Consider the following 23420-nt stretch of genomic DNA (forward strand, 5'->3'; position numbering starts at 1 on the left):
GATTAACTCTTCTCAATGTGTTCAATATTTATAAAATGTTTCTATATTTCTTATTAATTGCATTACGTCTGTATGTGGTTTCCAATTTTAAATTTTAATATTTCCCGATTTCATTATATAAGCAATCCAAAGTATAAAAAATATAATATAGCATGAAAAAAGTATTTTGTATATTTGACAAAATTATGGTTTTTCCGAAGTGAGATTCTGCTTCGCAACAAACCCCAAACGCTTGATAGAGCTGTTGTTCTTTTTATAGTTCAACTTCTAGTTCAGTTTTTCACCTTTTCACACAGCGTAATGAAGGCCAGTTGAGCAAGTGGAACACGTGATTTTATTGATGATTGTAGAAGGCACCGATTTCATAAGCACCGTTTCTTCTCACACCTTTTCCATTAAGTACGATTAAAAAGACAACTGAAAAGCATAATGTTAAAAAATGTTATTCCAGGCAAAGGCAATAAATTTTATTTACATGTTTGATGTAAACACCAAAACAAATCATCATCACTCAGACACAATGCTTCTTCTGGCACTGATCACATTGGCCTTGTGTCAATAAAAGAGCTTTGCAAAATTCAATTTCATATTTTATTGAAAATCACATTTACATCTTACCACAAAGAGTCGGTTCTTTCATTTTTTTTTCTTTTTTTAATCTTCAAGGATCGCTGCAATTCTCGCCAGCACAATCGTGTCTCTCAGCACTACGTTTAGTGAAGAATGTTTTAGCACAAACACTGCAACTGAATGGCTTGTCTCCACTGTGTGTTCTTGTGTGGCTTCGTAAATGCGACTTTTGAGAGAAACTCTTGGCACAAACTGAGCAGGAAAAAGGTTTTTCTCCAGTGTGTGTTCTTGTGTGAACTGTTAAAATTGACTTGACATGAAAGCTTTTGCCACAAACTGAGCAGGAAAAACGTTTTTCACCACTGTGTGTTCTTGTGTGTTCTGTTAAATATGTCTTTTTCGAGAAGCATTTTCCACAAACTGAGCAGGAAAAAGGTTTTTCACCACTGTGTGTTCTTGTGTGTTCTGTTAAATATGTCTTTTTCGAGAAGCTTTTGCCACAAAATGAGCAGGAAAAAGGTTTTTCTCCAGTGTGTGTTCTTGTGTGTATTGTTAAATGCGACATACGCAGGAAGCTTTTGCCACAAAACGAGCAAGAAAAAGGTTTTTCACCACTGTGTGTTCTTGTGTGGCGTGTTAAATTAGACTTGTCAGAGAAACTCTTGCCACAAACTGAGCATGAAAAAGGTTTTTCTCCACTGTGCTTTCTTGTGTGATATGTTAAACTTGCCTTTTGAAAGAAGCATTTTCCACAAACAGAGCAAGAAAAAGGTTTTTCACCACTGTGTGTTCTTGTGTGGCTTGTTAAATTAGACTTGTCAGAGTAACTCTTGCCACAAACTGAGCATGAAAAAGGTTTTTCTCCACTGTGTGTTCTTGTGTGGATTGTTAAATGAAACTTTCGAGAGAAGCTTTTGCCACAAACCGAGCAAGAAAATGTTTTTTCTCCACTGTGTGTTTTTCTGTGCCCTTTTAAAGACAGCTTTGAAGTTAATGAGTCAGTGTGACATGCCCTTTCACCTTTAGCTTGCCCATTATCATCATCATCGTCATGAGCGTCTGATAATGTGTCCTCATTATGTGCTGGCCCCCAGTGGTCTTCATCACCTTCTGTTTTCACGTGATGACTTGAGCTGCTGCTTGGAGGCTCCGCCCCTCTCTTGTCCTCACTCTGATCCTTGTTTTCATCGTCAGTCTTTATATGGACAACGTTCACTGGTGACTTGTTGATCTCCTCCTCCTCCTCCTCCTTTTTGATGTGAGTCCAGTCTGGCTCCTCTTTCACAGAAAGGAGATCGTTTTCACTGACGTCTGCAGGACACAAAAAGACAAATTTGGTTTGGCCAAGTCAAACCTCAGGCGGCGACTTTGTCTTATTTTGTTTCTACCGTGCTACCTTGACTTGTGCCTGCCGAACACGAATCAATGCGTGCGACCCCGATTTGGACCGGACCATGGGGGCATTTCACAAAATTACGTCCTACGATGTAAACCTCCCTTTCCGAGCAGCACAACTGTGATAAAAGAGCATTTAAAAAGGAAGCACGTTGCGGCTGATGCCCGATTTCATTCCTGACAGTCACAGACGTTTCTTGAAGTGAGCTGAAGTTAGCACACACAGGCTATTGTGTGCGTCTGATGGAACACCTGTTGTGGGACCCTAACATATTGATGGGGCCACTGGGGGCCATCGCAACATAATGTCATTGATAAAATAGGAATCCTTCAAGCGAAATATGTTTTCAAGTATTTCATTTTGCATTTATAGATAGTTTCATCGTGGGTACTTTTTGCTTTCATGATAATCTGGATCCCAAAACAAATTAAAGGGGCCCTGGAATCAGAGTCGCTATTTATTGTATGATTTACGTTTGTTTAGTTTTTTTTACCCAAAATGACATTTATCCTGCGAGTAAGTTCCGACATTACCCTATTTATTTTTTATAAAATTTCTGTTTTGAAATAAATTTTAAAACAAAATTACGTTTGAAGAGTAAAAGTTCTTACACATAAGCATTAAGCAACAACACTTTCACTCTGACTTTCAGACATATTTGAATAATGACTGTATATTTTAAAGTTATCCAATATGTATTCAAATTCGACGAAGATACACCAAAATATTATGAGTTCACTGAATTATTTTGTAACCGCAATGATGTATAACAGCCATAGGGTGTCAGTAATGAGTAACAAAGTAACACAACACCTCCCATTGTTCCGTCATCATTGTCTTTTGCATACATTATCAAGAACTATGAGTTGCAGTCGAGATGCAAACCACCTGGGCCACAAGAACTTTATTACCAGGAACTAAATGTTCCTGGACTTGTTGGTGGAAAAGGGGTTTGTGACGTACTCCCTTTTTAAACCCATTGTAAGCCAAAGATGCAGATGCATTCCTTGCAGCATGCGCTTGTTCACCGTTGAGATCCGTGCAACCTTGGATGGATGAATTAAATGTAATTTAAATGTTTGGATGCGGTGAATCTACGCACATGTGCACAAAACTGTGCAGATCCACCGGAGGTTCATTGACTCTCACCCGACGAAGCCAGTACAAACTTAATAAATGAATAAGACCATTACGTTCTTGATTTTTAAAAAAAAAACTTAATATTTTGTGTTTTATCCACTAAAATTGATCAACCGCCATTGATGTATTCGCCGCAGTGTGCACATTTTTTAGAGTCAGGCAGAATTCCTTCCGGGAGAAATTGCTTGAACAAGATATAAATACCAGAAAATGTAAAATGTTAAATAATCAGTTCAAATTTTATACTGGGAAAAACGTGGAGTTCACCCCCCACTATTGGTTATTCTTTGGCATATATTTTCTGCACTGATTTCATTTGGCAAAAACAAATGTTCAGCAGACCTGCAAGTAAAAGGCAATATTTAAAAATAAAGCGGAAATAACCTTGGACGCATTTCCCCAAACAACTTAATGTTGTGATGCATATTTTTAACGATAGAAAGTCGTTCTTTGCAAGCAAATGAGAGTACGACGTGTACAAACCTGCTTTGAGTGGCACAACACGAGGCTGCTTGCAACCTTCGCCCAGCAGTAGAAGATGTTGCTCGTGCTCTTCTTTTATTCCACAAAGTTCCTCTTTGTACTTGGGTGTCGTTCTTTCACACATTTTCAAATGATAATTCCAAAAAATCCGCACTTGATCTCTGCTTGGCGATGACTCATGTGCCTCTTTTCGCTAGCGGCTAGCTAGCTAACAAGCTAAGCTAACTACGCCAAAAAGCATCAACGCGCGAAGATGAGGTTTTCGGGACATAAAGACTTAATGAATTATGTCGTGGTCCTTTAGAGTAGCACTGGACATCCTTTGATAAAATTACAGTCAGTTCCACACGAAATCAGAAGAATTTAGCGGTGGCTGTTTTTGTTCCGGTGTGGAGGAGTCGGTGGATCTGGTCGAGGTCCTTCGGAAGCTGCGCGCTTGCTAATGACGTCATGCTTTAAGCACGTATTTTTCAAATATCTTTCTTTGCGGTTTCGGAGCCAAGATGGCTGCGACGTAAGAGAACGTATGTTGTTCAGATAGTCAGGGGATTTTGTGATTAACACCAAGTTATGTAAGTACAAGTTGATTTTTTTAAGCTTTCACGCATCCAATCTTGTATTTTGAAGTGAGACACGTTTTCTTTGGATGGGAAAGGGAGTTAAAGGGAAAAAAAGGAAGAAAAGCAATAACTTGTCGACAGCGGAGTCCTCAGTCATGCCCAGCGACGACACAACTGCCGCGGTAACAATGGAAGAAGTTGATGGAAATATGGAACTTTCAAGCTTTAAAATGCCCCAGAACGGTACTCCAAAAAAAACCGGCACCGAAAAGAGCAAAGCGAAGATGAAGGTGGTATACTAGCGGCAATTAAAGCTCTATCTGCTAAACACGATGAGACCTTTCAGAAAATTTCAACCATTGAGAAAACAACGGAGGCCACTTCACAAGAGGTTGCAAAACTAACTGCGACAGTCCAAAAAGAAAAAGGAGTACAAATGGAGAAGGAAATTAAGAAACTCCAGGCTGAAAATAAACTCCTGAAAGCAAGTATTGCAGAGAGCCATCGCTACAGCCGTCGCTGGTCATTGAAGATTCACGGAATGAAGGAAGAAGACAACGAGAATATCAGGTCCAAAGTTATCACCATCCTGGAGGGAACTGCACCATCCACCTGAGGTTGCTTGAAGGAGGGGATTGACATCGTTCACCGCATTGGACAGAGACGTCCAGACGGCTCAACTCGCTCAACTATAGTCCTGTTTGCTTTGCGACGACACCGGGATGCTGTTTGGAAGGAGGCCAGAGATTCCAAGTTTCTTCTTGACAACAAGCTGAGGATCACCGAAGCTTTGTCCCCAGAGGATAAAGCTGCAAGAGAAAAGCTTTGGCCTTTGGTTCAGAAAGCAAGAGAAAGAGGGGGAAAAGCTGTTTTCCGTGGTCCTTTCGTCTTCATAAATGGGAAGAAGATGGACTTTCCACAGGTAACTTAAAATAAATTGGTCTTTTTGACTAAAGTGGGCTAATCCGGAACAAAACTGTAGAATGTTTGAGACTGTGCAGACTTTCATGGGACCCCTTTTGGAGACAATTATTATTTAATGTGAACTTGATTTTAAATAATTTGTTATTTTAATTATTTGGTTGTTTTATAGTTTATAATTTATTTAATTTCTACACTAGTATATTTCGAATACAAGGTTGTTTTGAATTTTATAGAAAAGATTCGTTTTGATTACAAAAGGTTCCTTATATTTATGTGCGTGTGTGTGCGTGTATGTGTGTTTGTGTTTGTTTGTTGTTTTTTTTTTATATATCTTCTGTCTTACTTATTTATATATATTAATATACACATTTTATTTAATTATTATTCATTTATTTATTTTCTTTTTATATATTTATTTATTATTACGAAACTATTTTTTTTCTTCAAACCATTCCTATACTTTGTTGCACTAATCACTCGTCCTACAACTGTCTGACATCTTCAATCACTAAATAGTCTACACATACTTTACATCCTTTATTCTTCAAATTTAACTTACGATTGTGCTGTGAGAGCAACATGTTCTTTTACTAAATGCTTAGATAATTTAAATGGTTGTTAATCGCCACCTCTTAAGATCTTTATTTTCTAAAAGCGCATTTCTTGTCTGGTATTTCAAAATTTCAAGTGTTCTACTCTGTTTTCATGGATCATTTGTTTAAGTCTCTTAATGTTGTGTCCTTAAATGTTAAAGGTCTGAGGGATATTACTAAGCGTAAGGCAATTTTTTTGTTTTGTAAAAAATCAGAAGCTGACTTAATTTTGCTTCAGGAAACACATTCTGGCGAGTCAGACGTTAATTTTTGGAAAACACAATGGGGGAATCTATCTTATTTTAGCCACGGCACTAATCATTCTGCAGGGGTCTTGATTTTCTTGCATAAATTCAAGGGAGAAGTTCTTGAGACAATATCTGCAAGTGATGGTAGATGGATTCTGTTGATAGTTAAACAAGACAATGCAAAATTTATCATTTGCAACATATACGGATTTAACTCTCACAGTCTTAATAAAATATTATTTGAATTAATAAATTTAAAATTAAAGGACCTCAACAAAAAATACCAAGGAGCTGTCACCATTATTTGTGGAGATTTTAACGAGTGCCCAGACGACACAAAGGATCGATATCCTCCTAGATTATCCCAGAGATCAACAAATAACCTTCTGTCATTACTTTGCTCTAATCTCTCCCTGACTGATGCTTGGCGATTTTTTTTAACCCCAATGTGGTGGAATTCACTTGGTGTAATAGAAATGCAACACTGAAATCTAGAATAGATTTATTTTTAATATCATCTATTCTTCAATTTGTAAAAGAAGTTCATCATCAATATGCCCCATTAACAGATCACATGCAAATAATTTTAAAATTGGGTAAAACCCAAGAAAACTGTTAGGTTGAAGATATATTTTATCCCATATTTTACTCTATTAGTATTGCAAAAGAATTGTTCCACAGCGTGACCTATGTTTGACCATATGGATGAGAAGACTTCACAGAGAAGCGGATGCCTGAGGACTGGATCAACGTCTGCAACATCAAAAGAGGTGTGCCGAGACACACCTCTGAAACAAAAGGACTGAGACTTTAGTACCAGAGCACTAAAAGGCATATCTGCCTTTTCAATCAGTGGATGACTGCCATTGATGTCTGTCTTTCCTCTTGTGTCTGAGATGTTTACATATTCCTGCTGGTGCTCCCCCCTTCACCCCTTCGTGCAAATACGTTATATTGTTAGGGACTTCCCTAATAAAATAGAGGGCTCGGCGGAGTGTGCTCCAGAACGAAGTTGGAGATGTAACTGAGCACACCTCCGTTCGTTCTCCTCGCGAGTAAAAGATCAACTCTTGTCTTCCTTCCATTCATTTAGCCTTTGTTCAGTGAATGCTGAGGTGATTGAACCTGACAGTAATTATTAAATGCATCTGAGGGGATATTTGAAGAGTTTGAGTTTTGTTCAATGGACCATACATATACGAGCCAGCCAAACACAGCGAGAAAACCAGCGCTGACTCCAGTCGCCATCAAGTTGCCAACTCCTGACATTCCAGAACCTTTGAGAGAAACTGAGACTGCTTGCGTTTCTCTTTCTTGTTCTTTTTCGAGTTCAACTTCTAGATCTGTTTTTAACCTTTTCACACAGCGTAATGAAGGCCAGTTGAGCAAGTGGAACAAGTGATTTTATTGATGATTGTGGAAGGATTTCATAAGCACGGTTTCTTCTCACACCTTTTCCATTAGGTACGATTAAAAAGACGACTGAAAAGCATAATGTTAACAAATGTTGCTCTAGGCAAATGCAATTAATTTCATGTTTGATGTTAACACAAAAAAAAAAACATCACTCAGACACAATGGTTCTTCTGGCACTGATCACATTGGCTTAATGTCAATAAAAAAGCTTTGCAAAATTCAATACATCATATTTTATTCAAAATCACATTTACATCTTACCACAAAGAGTCAGTTCCTTCAGTCTTTTTTGTCTTTTTTTTAAGCTTGAACGATCGCTGCAATTCTCACCAGCACAATTGTGTCTCTCAGCACTATGTTTAGTGGAGAATGTTTTAGCACAAACGCTGCAACTGAATGGCTTGTCTCCACTGTGTGTTCTTGTGTGGCTTCGTAAATGCGACTTTTGAGAGAAACTCTTGGCACAAACTGAGCAGGAAAAAGGTTTTTCTCCAGTGTGTGTTCTTGTGTGGCTTTTTAAATTTCCCTTTTGAGAGAAGCATTTTCCACAAGCAGAGCAGGAAAAGGGTTTTTCTCCATTGTGCTTTCTTGTGTGGTTTGTTAAATGCGGCTTTTGAGAGAAACTCTTGCCACAAACTAAGCAGGAAAAACGTTTTTCACCACTGTGTGTTTTTCTATGTTTTGTTAAAGCAGAGTTGTCAGAGAAGCATTTTCCACAAACGGAGCATGAAAAAGGTTTTTCCCCACTGTGCGTTCTTGTGTGGCTTCGTAAATGCGACTTTCGAGAGAACCTTTTGGCACAAACTGAGCAGGAAAAAGGTTTTTCTCCACTGTGTGTTTTTGTGTGCCTTTTTAAATTTGACTTTTCAACGAAACTCATGCCACAAACTGAGCAGGAAAAAGGTTTTTCTCCAGTGTGTGTTCTTGTGTGGATTCCTAAATATGACTTTTCAGAGAAGCTTTTACCGCAAACCGAGCAGGAAAAAGGTTTTTCTCCACCGTGTGTACTTGTGTGCCTTTTTAATTTTGACTTTTCAACGAAACTCATGCCACAAACTGAGCAGGAAAAAGGTTTTTCTCCAGTGTGTGTTCTTGTGTGGATTCGTAAATATGACTTTTCAGAGAAGCTTTTACCGCAAACCGAGCAGGAAAAAGGTTTTTCTCCACCGTGTGTACTTGTGTGGATTCGTAAATGCGACTTTTGAGAGAAACTCTTGCCACAAACTAAGCAGGAAAAACGTTTTTCACCACTGTGTGTTTTTCTATGTTTTGTTAAAGCCGAGTTGTCAGAGAAGCATTTTCCACAAACGGAGCATGAAAAAGGTTTTTCTCCAGTGTGCGTTCTTGTGTGATTTATTAAATCAGACTTTCGAGAGAAACATTTACCGCAAACCAAGCAGGAAAAAGGTTTTTCTCCACTGTGTGTCCTTGTGTGCCTTGTTAATCGTGACTTTAGAGAAAAGCTTTTACTGCAAACTGAGCAAGAAAAAGGTTTTTCACCACTGTGTGTTCTTGTGTGACTTGTTAAATGCGACTTTTGGGAGAAGCTTTTACCACAAACTGAGCAAGAAAAGGGGGTTTCTCCACTATGTGTTCTTGTGTGCGGTTTTAAAGACAGCTTTGAAGTTAATGAGTCAGTGTGACATGCCCTTTCACCTTTGGCTTGCCCATCATCATCATCATCATCAGGAGAGCGTGATAATGTGTCCTCATTATGTGCTTGTGATGGCGCCCAGTGGTCTTCGTCACCTTCTGTTGTCACGTGATAACTTGAGCTGCTGCTTGGAGGCTCCGCCCCTCTGTTGTCCTCACTCTCATCCTTGTTTGCATCTTCACTCTTTATAGGGACAACGTTCAGTGGTGACTTGTTGACCTCCTCCTCCTCCTCCTTTTTGATGTGAGTCAAGTCTGGCTCCTCTTTTACAGAACGGAGATCGTTTTCACTGACGTCTGCAGGACACAAAAAGACAAATTTGGTTTGGTCAAGTCAAACCTCATGTGGCGACTTTGTCTTATATTGTTTCTACATGACTTGTGCCTGCCGCACACGGAGCAATGCGTGCGACCCGGTGTTAAAGAAATTAAATTTGTCATGTCATCATGTTTCAAAACTATGCTTACGGGTTAATAGAAGGTCACAAAAACATGGACCTCTTAAACAGGAAAACGTGAGTTCAGTGGTAACAGAGTTGTGTCTATGCTGGCAGTTTAGCAGGAAGCCACAAAATCAAATGCACGTCTTGAACCGTGTTCGACGGGAAACCGTTTAGCAGAAGTGTGACCCAAAGATGTTTTGGAAGCTGAAACCGTTAGAACAAAAGGAAGCGTGTGGACGGGTGTGATAAAGTCAAAATATGTCCATTCTGTTTGAGTTTGCATATTCAAATCTGCTTCAATAAAAAGCCACACGAGAGAAGAAATCTTTGGCTTTCACTCTGGGAACTAAATGTTCCTGGGCTTGTTGGTAGAAAAGGGGGTTGTGATGTTCTCACTTTTTAAGCCCATAGTAAGCCAAAGATGCAGATGCATTCCTTGCAGCATGCGCTTGATCACTGATGAGATCCGTGCAACCATGGGTGGATGCATTAAATGTATTTTAAATGTTTGGATGAGGTGAAACTATGCACACGAGCACAAAACAGTGCAGGGCCACCCGAGGTTCATTGACTCTCACCCGACCAAGCCAGTACAAAGTTCATAAATAAGACCAATACGTACTTGATTTTTTTTTAAAAACTTAATATTTTGTGTTTTATCCACTAAAATTGATCAACCGCCATTGATGTTTTCGCCGCAGTGTGCACATTTTTTAGAGTCAGGCAGAATTCCTCCAGGAAGGAATTGCTTGAACAAGATATAAATACCAGAAAATGTAAAATGTTAAATAATCAGTTTAAATTTTATTTAAAAAAAACATGGAATTCACCCCCCCCCGCCCTTATTGGTTATTCTTTGGCATTTATTTTCTGAACTGATTTCATTTGGCAAAAACAAATGTTCAGCAGACCTGCAAGTAAAAGGCAATATTTAAAAATAAAAGCGGCAATAACCTTGGACGCATTTCCCCAAACAACTTAATGTTGTGATGCATATGTTTAACGACAGAAAGTCGTTCTTTAGAAAGCAAATGAGAGTAAGACGGGTACAAACCTGCTTTGATTGGCACAACACGAGGCTGGTTGCAACCTTCGCCCAGCAGTGGAAGATGTTGCTCGGACTCTTCTTTTATTCCACAAAGTTCCTCTTTGTACTTGGGTGTCGTTCTTGCACACATTTTTCAAACGCCAATCTCAACAAATCCGCACTCGATCTCTGCTTGGCGATGAGTCATGTGCCTCTTTTCGTTAGCGGCTAGCTAGCTAACAAGCTAAGCTAACTACGCCGAAAAGCATCAACGCGCGAAGATGAGGTTATCGGGACACAAAGACTTAATGAATTATGTCGTAGTCCTTTAGAGTAGCACTGGACATTCTGTCAGAAAATTACAGTCAGTTCCACACTAAATCAGAAGAATTTAGCGGTGGGATTTTTTGTTCCGGTGTGGACGGGTCGGTGGATGTGGTCGAGGTCCTTCGGAAGCTGCGCGCTTGCTAATGACGTCATGCTTTAAGCATGTATTTTTCAAATATCTTTCTTTGCCTCTGTGTTTGTTTTTACCCCTGTTCTATTTTAATATATATTTTATATAATATTTGAAATCGGTTGATAAAAAAATTAACAAAAAAACTAAATTAACGCCACATTGGCGAGTCAGCTTCTACGTCACTTCCGCCGATGCCTCGAGAAGCCGCTGCTGCAACAGCACTGGGACGTTTACGTTTCTCCTACCGAACTTGCAACAATGCTGTGGTTCAGTCGGGCTGCAAGATTGTATGAATATAATGTCTGCATATTCTAGCAGTGCTTCTCAATTATTTCACGCCCGCCCCTACCAAGAAGAAAAAGATTCGCGCCCCTTCACCACCAATTTTTTTTCTGTCTTTGTAGATTGATATTAGATTGTCAATAAAATATCCATTAACTAACCTAAATTGATAAGAAATATAATTTTGAGAACTATTATAGTGAGGATCTCGAAACTCAGTACTCTGTTGTGCAAATATTGATGAGATGACAAATATTTGTCACGTCATGTCATTATCCACACCGCTTATCCTGAACAGGGTCGCGGGAGAGTGCTGGAGCCAATTCCAGCTGACAACGGGCGAAAGGCGCACAACACCCTGAACTGGTCGCCAGCCAGTCACAGGGCAGACATAGACACCGTCACTGAGTGGGAACTGAACCCACGCTGCCTGCACACAACTCAGGCGAGTGTACAGCTCCACCATCAGTGGTGATATTAGGGCTGGGCGATATGACCTAAAATCAATATTGCGATAAATTGGGCAATTTGACCTCAATAACGATAAATGTGCGATAAATTCCCCCTGAGGACCAAAATCAAAATAAATGCAGGAAATGCATATTAACTGCTTTTTTTATTGACCAACTGGTACACATTAGTTTCAATGAAAAATAAAAGTACAAAAATCATTTGAATAAACATTCAAAATAGCTTGCTTTGCATGACTTGAACAATGTCACAAAGAACAGGAGAAAAAGGGTACCTCTCACAAAATCTTTTTCTGCAAATATATTGTGCTGAGATGCTGTAATGCCATTTGCATAGGCCTAAATTTGTGTAAAGGTATCTTGTAAACAATATAAATAATGCCATGTGCAAAGGAGCTAGTCGCCTGTAAACAAAATGCGAACTAAAATGAAAAAAATGTCAATGGAATGCCAGTGCCAAATAAACAAGTGTGCTTCATCAGGAAAATGTGCCGTCTCGAGTGGTGCGCGGTCGCTACTTGTCGTCTACGTCATGCACAGTCAGGCTCAAACAGGGATCCATGTTGCGACTCGACCACAAGTCGGATGTGGATGCAAAATGCTCGACATGTCTACGCTCCCGTCCCGATGTTGTCCATATAAGGAAGTGCTGTTTGCGACAAATATTTCCGTGCCTCTTGTTGGCTACGTTCATGAGGCGTTTAAATCCTGTGCGCTCCACTGTAGCTCGAGGAGCTCTATCTTTAGCTCTGTGCTAGGCTATCGCGTCCACCTCTGAGACATTCTCTCGTATGGTGTCGCCTCCGTTATGGGCTGTTGTCACTTGTCGAACCTTGCTTCTCACTTTGAGCTTTTAGCACAAGCTCCAAGTCAACAGCATGGTTATGTTGTGGGTGGTGAAAAAGAAAAGGTTGGACGCGCTGTTTCAGGTGCTTACGACGCACTTTGTAGTTCATGTTCTTTTGCTCAAACATTGTCTTAATGGAACCCAAAACATTTCCAAACGACAGATGTCGAATTTCTTTTCGGGACAAGCGAGTCAGGAACAATTTCAACGAACATTACGTCGTCTTCAGCCGTGTCAGCTGCTTCTAGATTTGAATCGACAGCTACGACCGCGTCGTCAGTTTTCTTTCTTGTTCAGCTGGGTGGAGTCACATGACTACAGCCGCTCAAGCCGTCTTACAGGGGCATGAACATAGCTGCAGACTAAAAGAACTTCTTTTTTTTAAACACCGAATTAACCGACATGGGCAAAATGATTTTATTAAATTTCGATCACGGTAAATTTTCGGTTTATTGCCCAGCCCTACGAGAATAGCAGCGATCCTTGAAGCTTAAAAAGACAAAAAAAAAAAACCTGAAGGAACTGACTCTTCGTGGTAAGATGTAAATGTGATTTAGAAAATATGATATATTGAATTTTCAAAGCTCTTTTATTGACACAAAGCCAATGTGATCATTGCCAGAAGAAGCAATGTGTCTGAGTGATGATGATTTTTTTTGTGTTTACATCAAACATTTAAATGAAATTAATTGCCTTTGCCTGGAACAACATTTGTTAACGTTATGCTTTTCAGTTGTCTTTTAAATCGTACCTAATGGAAAAGGTGTGAGATGAAACGGTGCTTATGAAATCGTTGCCTTCCACAATCATCAATAAAATCACTTGTTCCACTTGCTCAACTGGCCTTCATTACACCGTGAAAAGGTGAAAAACTGAACTAGAAGTTGAACTCTAAAAAGAAGAGGAAAGAGAAACGCAAATCGTCTAAGTTTCTCTCAAAGGTTTTGGAATGTCAGGAGTTGGCAGCTTGATGGTGACTGGAGTCAGCGTTTTTTTGTCACCCCGAAGGAGATGATCCGCATCACGCAGTTCGTTGCTGCTGCTGTCTTAATTGAACCCTGGAGGTCACCCGCCAGCGTCCCTGAATTTCACCGGCGGATATTCAGCTATCCCACGTCTGACCCCAGATTGTTGTGGAATTTTCAGCAGTAAGGGAAGATCAATGAGATAGTCTGGAAAATAAATTGCCATTTGGGTCAGTCTGCAGAGTGATCTCAGTGGGAGAAGTGTGTGGGAAGATACTGATGCACACAGGAAGATTAAGATTTATTTGACAGGAACTGTGTAATCTTAAAACAAAAAGATACTTTTTCTGCGTTGAGCCTACTTATCAGTCAAGGTCGTGTTGTTTTGGCTTCACAAAGAATCCTCGAGTACAAGAAGCAAAAGACACTTTCTTCAAAAGCAGGTGGCCACAATAAATAACAAAAACATTACTTGCAAAATAATTGTCCAAAAGTAAAATTCAATACATCTCTCAAGTTCATATTTGGGAACTAAAATGTTTGTTCATGTGCATACGGTTCAAATCTTACGTTTTTTCTCTGTTTCGAAGAAGATAACAATGATTTGCATCGCAAATGGCGACATCTGTCGGTGAGTTGGTGACAGTGCGCCACACAGCCAGCAGCCAATCATATCACAGTGGGGGGTGTCCTGTTCTTCCGCTTTTGTGACGAACAGGAAATCCTTTCAGTGGGACGATGCCATCTTTCTTTCATCTCGTCGAACAAAGAGAAGCACACGAGTTATCGCCAAGCAGAGATCAAGTGCGGATTTGTTGAGATTGACGTTTGAAAATGTGTGAAAGAACGACACCCAAGTACAAAGTGGAACTTTGTGGAATAAAAGAAGAGAACGAGCAACATCTTCAACTGCTGGACGAAGTTTGCAACCAGCCTCGTGTTGTGCTACACAAAGCAGGTTTGTACACGTTTTACTCTCATTTGCTTTGTAAAGAACGACTTTCTATCGTTAAAAATATACATCACAACATTAGGTTGTTTGGGGAAATCGTTCAAGGTTATTGCCGTTTTATTTTTAAATCTTGCCTTTTACTTGCCGGTTTGCTGAACATTTGTTTATGCCAAATGAAATCAGTGCCGAAAATATATGCCAAAGAATAACCATTAGTGGGGGGTAAACTCCGTGTTTTTTTTCCCGGTTTAAAATTTGAACTGATTATTTAAAATTTTACATATTCCGGTTTTTATATGTTGCTAAAGAAATTAAGTTTGTCATGTCAGGTTTCAAAACTATGCTGACAGATGTAGTGTATGTTTATATCCACTGTTGGAGTTGAGCCACCGAGAAAATGAGAAACATTTAGTAAATGAATCTTCAAAGCCAAACTTACTCCAATGCGTGTTCGTTTTTTGTACTCAAGAAGAAAATGGCCAAATAAAGACTCAACAACAGCTGATTAGGGTTGCGATATTTTAGTTTCTTCGATTTCTGGAGTTCAGGAAATAGTACAAATACAGATATCTGGGCGGCTTTTTCTTAATCTGACGAGAAACTGTACTCAGACGAGCACAATCGAAAAATGTCGCGATGATCTCAGCCCAGCCTCACATTTGATAGGAGGTTTTCTATGTCAAGGGTCATGTAGGTTGAATCGGTCGTCCTTGCTCCTTCCCCCGTTCCACGTCCAAGGCTGACCTTCTCAGGCGAAGGCAGTCTCTCCGTCTCTCCTCCTCACATTCCCCTGTAATCTCGTCAGTGTGCAGATTGTGTGGTGTATGTTTTCACAGATCAAATTGTTATGTTTTTGGTGTGACGTCCTTCAACTTGATATGTTTGTATCTTCTATGGCCTATGTGGAGAATGTGTTTTGTCGTATTTGTCCATGAAGTGCGATCTGGTTTGTCATCAGTTTGACCTGAGCAGACTGAATCTGTTTGTTCTGAATGAGAGTGTGGGTCATAAAATTCTATGTGTGCAAGTTTGAGGTCTTACATTTAAACTAAGTCATATAAATTTAGCATATGAATGCATCAGTAAACACCATGACTACAATCCCAGTCAATCTTATCGATGCACTGTACTTCTACATACATTTGATAAATGCTTTTTGTTTAATCAATGTTGAACATATTCAGTAAATATGAACCTGCTAAATTAAATAATTGACCTTCTGTCCCGTAAGTGTTTAAAATAATGCCAGCAATCGTAATACAAACCTTCAATATTCATGTCCGGTGTGGCCATTCCCTATAAGACGGGAAGGCCGGAGAGAGGGGACACCTTTCCCTTTTTGCATTTTGGGGAGACTTCTTTTGACATCAGCATGTGACGAGAATAAAATCTCTTTCTAACCAAAATGGCTGTGTCAGAGAATTTTTTTCCATCACCAATTCTGCCATGCTCCGCGACCTGTCCGGAGGGAAGCTGAGCCAGACCCACACATCAACAACAAAATATACCACATTTTTGGCGTCACAAAGAGGATTCTTGCTCCATTGAGGGTCTCAGGGTGCTGGGGCGCAGGCGTTCAACAGCCGGCCGGCTGAACTTTAGGTGAGATGCTTTTACTCACAATGGGTGTTGTGCGCCTGTGTCCAAGCGGTCGGGGCTTTTGGGGTCGTTAAAGAAAGCTTGTGCGTGTGGGTCTGCTGGCTGATTGGTCATGGAAAATGTCCCTGTGTTAGTTTCAATTATTGTTTAAACAAGAGGCCTCTATAATGATTAAGACATTCAAAGATGCCAAAGTAACTGCACTATAAAAGAACATTAGAAAAAGTATAAAAAAAATAAATAAATTTAAAAAATGATGATAGGAACTAAGTAAATGGGGACTAGTGCGGGAGAAATGTGCAGAAGATAAAGAAAAAGGTCTAGTGGTTAAAGAGATGAGAAATAAGAAGTGTAAAACTATCGCTATAGACAACATAGTCGTGAATAAGCTCAGTTTGAGCACAGACCCTGGCCAGGGTGTAAATTTTATCAGGAAAATTATGAGCTGGAAATAGAAATAATGAAGAGCAGCGCGCGTCCACGTATCGTATTGGGCACTTTGTGGCATGGAACACAGTAAGGATCGAGGCGTACCGTTGTGTGGAGGGCCCGATGGTTTTGCTGGTACGTCGCAAGAGTAAGGAATTAAGTCTGGGCCGGTTCAACTCCGCTGTTCAGATACGTACCCTGTGATTACTCGTGTTCTGGTCAAGGCCTCACAAAATCAAAAACCTGGCTACCATCTACTGTGGGACCAGGAAGTCAGGCAGCCCCCACGCAGGAGAAAAGGGGTGATAGTTATCAACCAGTGCCAGTCCCTCCTTTGTAGAAAGAAATGCCCCTTCTAAAACCCAAATGTTATTGCATTAATATTCCGTTTTATCAGTTCAACTAACGCGTGTGCGTCCTCGTGTGCATTTAAAGATGCAGCATAAAAAATAAGTTTAAAAATTTGGATCATAACTAAAGCAAAATTAGAATGAGAAAGATAATTGGCTACATAATCCTTGGGGTGAAATTAATCTTCATTGCAAGAAGCGGTCATATGAATAGAGAAATCTAAGATCATAAAAGGATGAATGCATGTTATGTGGAATGTGATTTGTCAACACGGAAAAGCCCTGAGTGATGAAAACGTTAACATATGGTTAAGGAACAGGTCTCTTTGACGGCCAAAGTCTGACTATGGTAAACAATTGATAATTAGACCTCAATGAAGTGATTGTGCAGTTGAAAAAGTTCATATCTTGACTGTGAAAAGCTAAAGTGAGAAACTAGAATTAACTATTTGGCAAACACGAGAACGTATTCAGTCTCGAAGAAGACTGAACGCAGTAAAATTGCAATAAGAAGAACAATAAACCAGCCTAGAGTGTTACAATGTCCTGGAAACAAAAGTTTGGGATTGTCCCAGAGGGTGAAATTCCTCTCTGAACTCCTCCTTTTTGCCCCCGGCAGGAACTCATGAAACAGGGAAACTGATAAGAGATACAATTTTGTTGAAACAGAACATGCAAGGTTAAAGGTCATGCAAAAAAAAAAAAAACATCTGATGTTCCATACTTCAGTTTGGCGACGGATGTACTACGGTAATTCAATTAATGGAACGACATTTTGAGATGGAAATGACAGGAATATGATGAATTATCATGTTATGAGGGGACTTTTCATATACAGTTAATTAATATAAATTAAATTAGAAATTTTTAGTCTGCGGATATTCCACTTCAAATTATACTGACTCATTGGTTGAGGAAAACGGGGTTATATTAGTTCAGTGGTTCTCAATTATTTCCTGTCACGCCCCCCCTACCAAGAAGAAAATAAATTCGCGCCCCCCCCCCACTACAGTTTTTTTACATTTCGTACTCATGTACATGTTCTTTGTATATTAATGTTGGATTGTCAATAAAATATCCCTTAACAAAGATAAATTGATTAAAAAAAATATCATTTTGAGAACGACTATTGTGAGGCTCTCGAAACTCAGCCCTCTGTGGTGCGAATATTGATGCGATGATAAATATTTACTATACGTTTTTGTTTAGTTTTTTTTTTTACTTTATTAACATGAACAAACCAAACAGTTTTTAATACGTACATAATATAGAAAAGACAAAAAGAGCCAGGGGGATTTCAAACAAAAATTCTATATAAATAACATAAAGCACCAGTTTGAATATGTTGACTATACATTTTTTTTTTATTTTTATAATCCGTTTGACGTCAAACCACTTCGTTGTGATGACGTCAGCCATTTCCGTGTTCCAGCCTGAGAGCATCTGCTAAATTGCTAACGTAGCCATCGTCTTATTTTTTTGGATACGTCATGGTTGCAATACAACATTTCTGTTCATAGCTGCTGGCTCTCCGCCCGAACGCGGTTTGAGTCAGACTTCTTTTCAAAGTCGAGCGTCCATCGAAACAATTAATTTTAGCGATTAGCGCGCTTAGCGCCTCCTTGCTCGCTCAGCTGCAGCGCAAGATAGCTTGGCGCGGGGCATTTAAGGAGCGGCGAAAGAAATCACTTCCGGGTCAACGAGCGATGGGGCGACGCTTTTTTTTTTTTTTAAACCAGTACTGCGTGAACTCGGGGCACAAACAAAATTGACGAGCTCAAACTTGTTGCCTGAGATCGAATTTTTTGGTCCCAAAACCATGCAAATCATGTTCCCCAGGGTCCCACGCGCCCCCCTCAGCATCGCACCGCGCCTCCCCAGGGGGGCGCACCCCACTATTTGAGAATCACTGTATTAGTTGGTTAAAAAAGAGGAGCTAAATTATAGTTGACGTGTTCATGGGGATTGAATATGAATCATAAACAGAAGACAAAACCAATTGGCATTTGTAAAATATATGTAAAATATTAAGTTTGTGAGCTCTTATGGGAGACGGGGCGAGACGCGAATGGATTGAAGCTTCCGCCAGTGACCCGTCCAATAGTGTCACCACCACACAGCTGTGCTGGTGGCCGTCCTCGAGGACGTGCGCCTCCCAGTTACTGACATCAAGCGAAACAGTCCGTCAATGAGAAACTGCTAATCAGTATGAGTAGAATCCCCGTTTTTGCATCGATGAAAGAAAATATTGGATTGGATGGAGAAAAAGAATTGTTACACTTGCAGGTTCAGGGGGCCAAGAGTGCTAATTCTCCGGGAAAGGAAAAAATAATATGGGGGAAAAAAAATAAAATAAAACAGGGGAAGCAGCTAATGCAGCAGCCGACGCATGCAGCTCCCATTGCGTCTGCTCTTTCCGTTTCCGCTGCTCCTGGGCCAGGTTCTGGTGACGCAGCGCCACAGCAGGCTTGTTGTCCGCACCGGCTGGTCAACAAGGTCACGTAACCAGGGTTCGCGGTTAACTTTAAAAACTGCTTGCCCATCGGGCAAGTGCCACTAAAATTTGCCTTGCCCGAGTGGCCAAATTACTTGCCTGACTTGGGCAAGTGACAATTTCTTTTCTCTAAGAATAAAATGTTTATGGTTGTAAAATGTGCGCCACAAATGTAAATAAACATATAATCTGATAAACATAAATTAATCTTGTTTTCATCATCAACCATGAAACCCTACTCACAACAGCATGTATCATCCTGTGCAGTTAATGAAAATGTTAATTGTAGTTTTAATAATTAACAAATCTGCATGTTAAATTGGGAAAATGATATTACAGCAATCCAGATGATCAATTTTAAATCCAGCCTATTAATTGAGTAATCACATGAGTAAATTATGAGTGTGGGAAATTTGTGTATTCCTTTAAGACCAGTGCCTGTGGCGCTGCCTCCATAAGTTTCATAGCATAAACAGAACACAGTCACTGACACTATGTCAGGTCACATAATGGAGCTAATGAATTAAAAGCCAATAATCAAATATTAATCCCTTCCTTACTCACAACTGAATTGTCTACTTACAAATATTCGAGCTATTTTAGTCATGTCAGAGGAATCCGAAATGTTCGGATTTGAACGAACTCGTCGCCACTTGTAAACATGCGCAGAAGGTAAGAAAACTTCCGGATGTCAATTTTCGGCCGAAATATCGTCGTTTTTTGTTGTGTTTTTCAAACTTCAAATGAGGATGCGACTACAGCGAGTTCCAATACTGCGGGATTTATTGACGTCCACTTTAACTCGACATTCACTGAACTAACTGATCCCCGTAGCGCCCGCCCATTGCCCCCGATAAGGCCAATGGACCAGACCACAACATAAGGGGGTGTCTGGGTTAAACCATCACCATACAGTGCACACAAACAGATCACACCACAGTTTTCGTCGAAATTAAAGATATTTTGCTGCTTTAAAAAATGCTTGCCCGGTCGGGCAAGTTGCCCATAATTTTACCTTGCCCGTGGCCAAATTTCACTTGCCCCGGGCAATCGGGAAGCGGTTAACCGCGAACCCTGGTAACAGAAGTAGGGGTGGTTATAGAGATGGGTTGTGAGTGGGACGTGCTTTTGCTGTGGGGTGTGGGGTCACTGGGTGATGAGCGGTCCAAACCGAGCCACTTCCTGAGATGTACCATCCTGTGGTCCAGCGCCATGCCTGTCACAAAGAGCTCCACTAGCACAGGGGCGCCACCGCTACCCCCTCCTCCGACAACGCTTCTATGGCTTCCAAACGCACAGTTGACGCCTCAACCCGATTGGGACCACATTCCACGATAGGGGTGCCCGCGGAGCCTCAGCATTCAAGGACCGGCAGGTCTTGGCATTCCGGTGACGATTGATGGACAACAGTTTTTGATGGTGGAACAAGATATTCCACGCTTTGCAAGTTTGATGAGCAACAATGAGCAACAATACTCTCATGCTTGTGGGACTCTTGAGATTGGCCAAGTCACTGCCATGGACTGAACCCGCACCTGTGAAACAAACGCTGGAATTCGAGTGGGACTGAATTTGACTGTGCACATCCGGCGGGGGAAGCATATGTTGTCCTCCGTTCCAGTCGACTGGGCAGCTCTGAGACCAGGGTCTCCATCCTCCCGCTGCTGGTACGTCTTGTTCCTGCTCTGGTCTGCGTGGTGAAGCCGCCTCCACCCCTTCAAACCACCAATTGGTCCTTTGCATTGAACACTGAGTTATGATTATTTGGTTTGTCAGGATGCATTCACCCAATTTCGAGGGTCAGAAGTGCATCTTGCATTAGGATTATGTATTTGTGATGTCTACCGGTGCTGCCTCGCATGTGTGCCTTGCCCCAGAGCAGAGGAAACGGTCAGAATTGTCCATGTTCGCTGAGCCACAAATCACATTAACAATCGGTTCGCATCATCATACTAAAGATTTCGGCCCATTGGTGAAGACGGTTGGCGGAGTTAATTTCAGATGTAGAATACTCCATGTCACTAGCAGGGTGTGGTGTTTCAGCACCCATTCCGAATTCCTCTGTTATGGAACATTTTCCGAATTTCGACACTTTGGTAGACAGTGAATGGGTCACTCTGAAGCGAAAGCTCTGTTTGCGTCTCTGCCAGAGGGGTCGTGGACCCGGGGTCTGACTGATGTTGTGCTCTGCTCCACAGCTTCTCCAATTTGTTTTTGCTATATCTGCGAATGTTTTTATATTATTGTGAAAGAAATTAAGTTTGTCATGTCATCATGTTTCAAAACTATGCTTACAGGTTAATAGAAGGTCACAAAAACGAGGACCTCTTAAACAGGAAAACGTGAGTTCAGTGGTAACAGAGTTGTGTCTATGCTGGCAGTTTAGCAGGAAGCCACAAAAACAGATGCACGAACCGTGTTTAACCGGAAACCGTTTAGCTCGCATTGAACAGAAGTGTGACCCAAACATGTCTTGTAAACTGAAACCGTTCGAACAACAGGAAGCGTGTGGACGGGTGTGATGAAGTCAAAGTGTTCATGTTTTTCCATTCTTTATGAGTTTGCATATACAAATTACTTTGCTGTGCTTCAATAAAACGCCGCACAGGAGTGGGAAAGCTTTTCTCTTTGGCGGACCGTTCCTCCCAAGTGACAAAGACAATCTTGGCTGGGTGATTCATTTGTGCAGGCTTGTTGCGTTTTTTTGCAATAACTTCTCTCACATATCTTGTTCAAGCAATTCCTTATGGAATGATTCAACCTGACTCTAAAAACTGTGCACACTGCGGCAAAAAGATCAATGGCGGTTGATGAATTTTAGTGGATAAAACTCAAAGGGTTAAGTTTTTAAAAAAATCAAGTACGTATTGGTCTTATTTATGAACTTTGTACTGGCTTGCAATGGTCTTAAAAAGGGAAAACGTCACAACCCCCTTTTCTACCAACAAGCCCAGGAACATTTAGTTCTATCTCGAAATGCAAAAAGAAATACTTGTTAACATATTTCACTTGAAGGATTCCTATTTTATCGATGACATTATGTTGCGATGACCCCCAGTGGTCTGCATCAATATGTTGGGGTCCCACAACAGGTCTTCCATCACACCCACACAATAGCGTGTGTGTGCCGACTTCAGTTCGCTTCCAGAAACGTCTGTGACTATGTCAGGAATTAAATCTGGCATCAGCCGCAACGTGCTTCCTTTTTAAATGCTCGTTTATCACTGTTGTGCTGCTAGGAAAGGGAGGTTTACATCGTAGGACGTAATTTTGTGAAATGCCCCCATGGTCCGGTCCAAATCGGGGTCGCACGCATTGCTCCGTGTGCGGCAGGCACAAGTCAAGGTAGCACGGTAGAAACAATATCAGACAAAGTTGCCGCCTGAGCTTTGACTTGACCAAACCAAATTTGTCTTTTTGTGTCCTGCAGACGTCAGACAAAATGATCTCCGTTCTGTGAAAGAGGAGCCAGACTTGACTCACATCAAAAAGGAGGAGGAGGAGGAGGAGATCAACAAGTCACCACTGAACGTTGTCCCTATAAAGACTGAAGATGAAAACATGGGTGAGCGTGAGGACAACAGAGGGGCGGAGCCTACAAGCAGCAACTCAAGTCATCACGTGACAACAGAAGGTGACGAAGACCACTGGGGGCCATCACAAGCACAAAATGAGGACACATTATCATGCTCTCCTGATGATGATGATGATGACGATGATGGGCAAGCCAAAGAGGAAAGGGCATGTCACACTGACTCATTAACTTCAAAGTTGTCTTTAAAACCGCACACAAGAACACACAGTGGAGAAAAAACATTTTCGTGCTCATTTTGTCGCAAAAGCTTCTCTCGAAAGTCAAGTTTAAAAAGGCACGCAAAAACACACAGTGGAGAAAAACCTTTTTCTTGCTCAGTTTGTGGCAAAAGCTTTTCTTTTAAGTCATATTTAATAAAACACACAAGAACGCACAGTGGAAAAAAAACCTTTTCCTGCTCAGTTTGTGGCAAGAGTTTCTCTCAAAACGCAACGTTAACAAGTCACTCAAGAACACACAGTGGAGAAAAACCTTTTTCCTGCTCAGTTTGTGGCAAAGGATTCTCCCAAAATGCATATTTAACA

At 40.7% G+C, this 23420-nt stretch overlaps 1 protein-coding gene across 1 annotated transcript in view; it reads right to left on the reverse strand.

Annotated features, from left to right (window-relative positions):
• Positions 1-4834: 4834 nt before the first annotated feature.
• Positions 4835-23420, reverse strand: part of LOC148342348 (uncharacterized) — a 28067-nt gene continuing 9481 nt past the window's right edge. The window contains exons 2-3 of the mRNA XM_088288151.1: positions 7716-9079; positions 4835-4921 (exon numbers count right to left, since the gene is read on the reverse strand). Coding sequence (XP_088144277.1) covers positions 4835-4921; positions 7716-9079 — 1451 coding nt within the window. The remainder of the gene's footprint in view (positions 4922-7715; positions 9080-23420) is intronic.

Source organism: Idiotropiscis lumnitzeri, chromosome 2, assembly GCF_059441095.1.
Source record: "Idiotropiscis lumnitzeri isolate Australia: NSW breed Sydney's pygmy pipehorse chromosome 2, RoL_Ilum_1.0, whole genome shotgun sequence".
NCBI lineage: Eukaryota > Metazoa > Chordata > Actinopteri > Syngnathiformes > Syngnathidae > Idiotropiscis > Idiotropiscis lumnitzeri.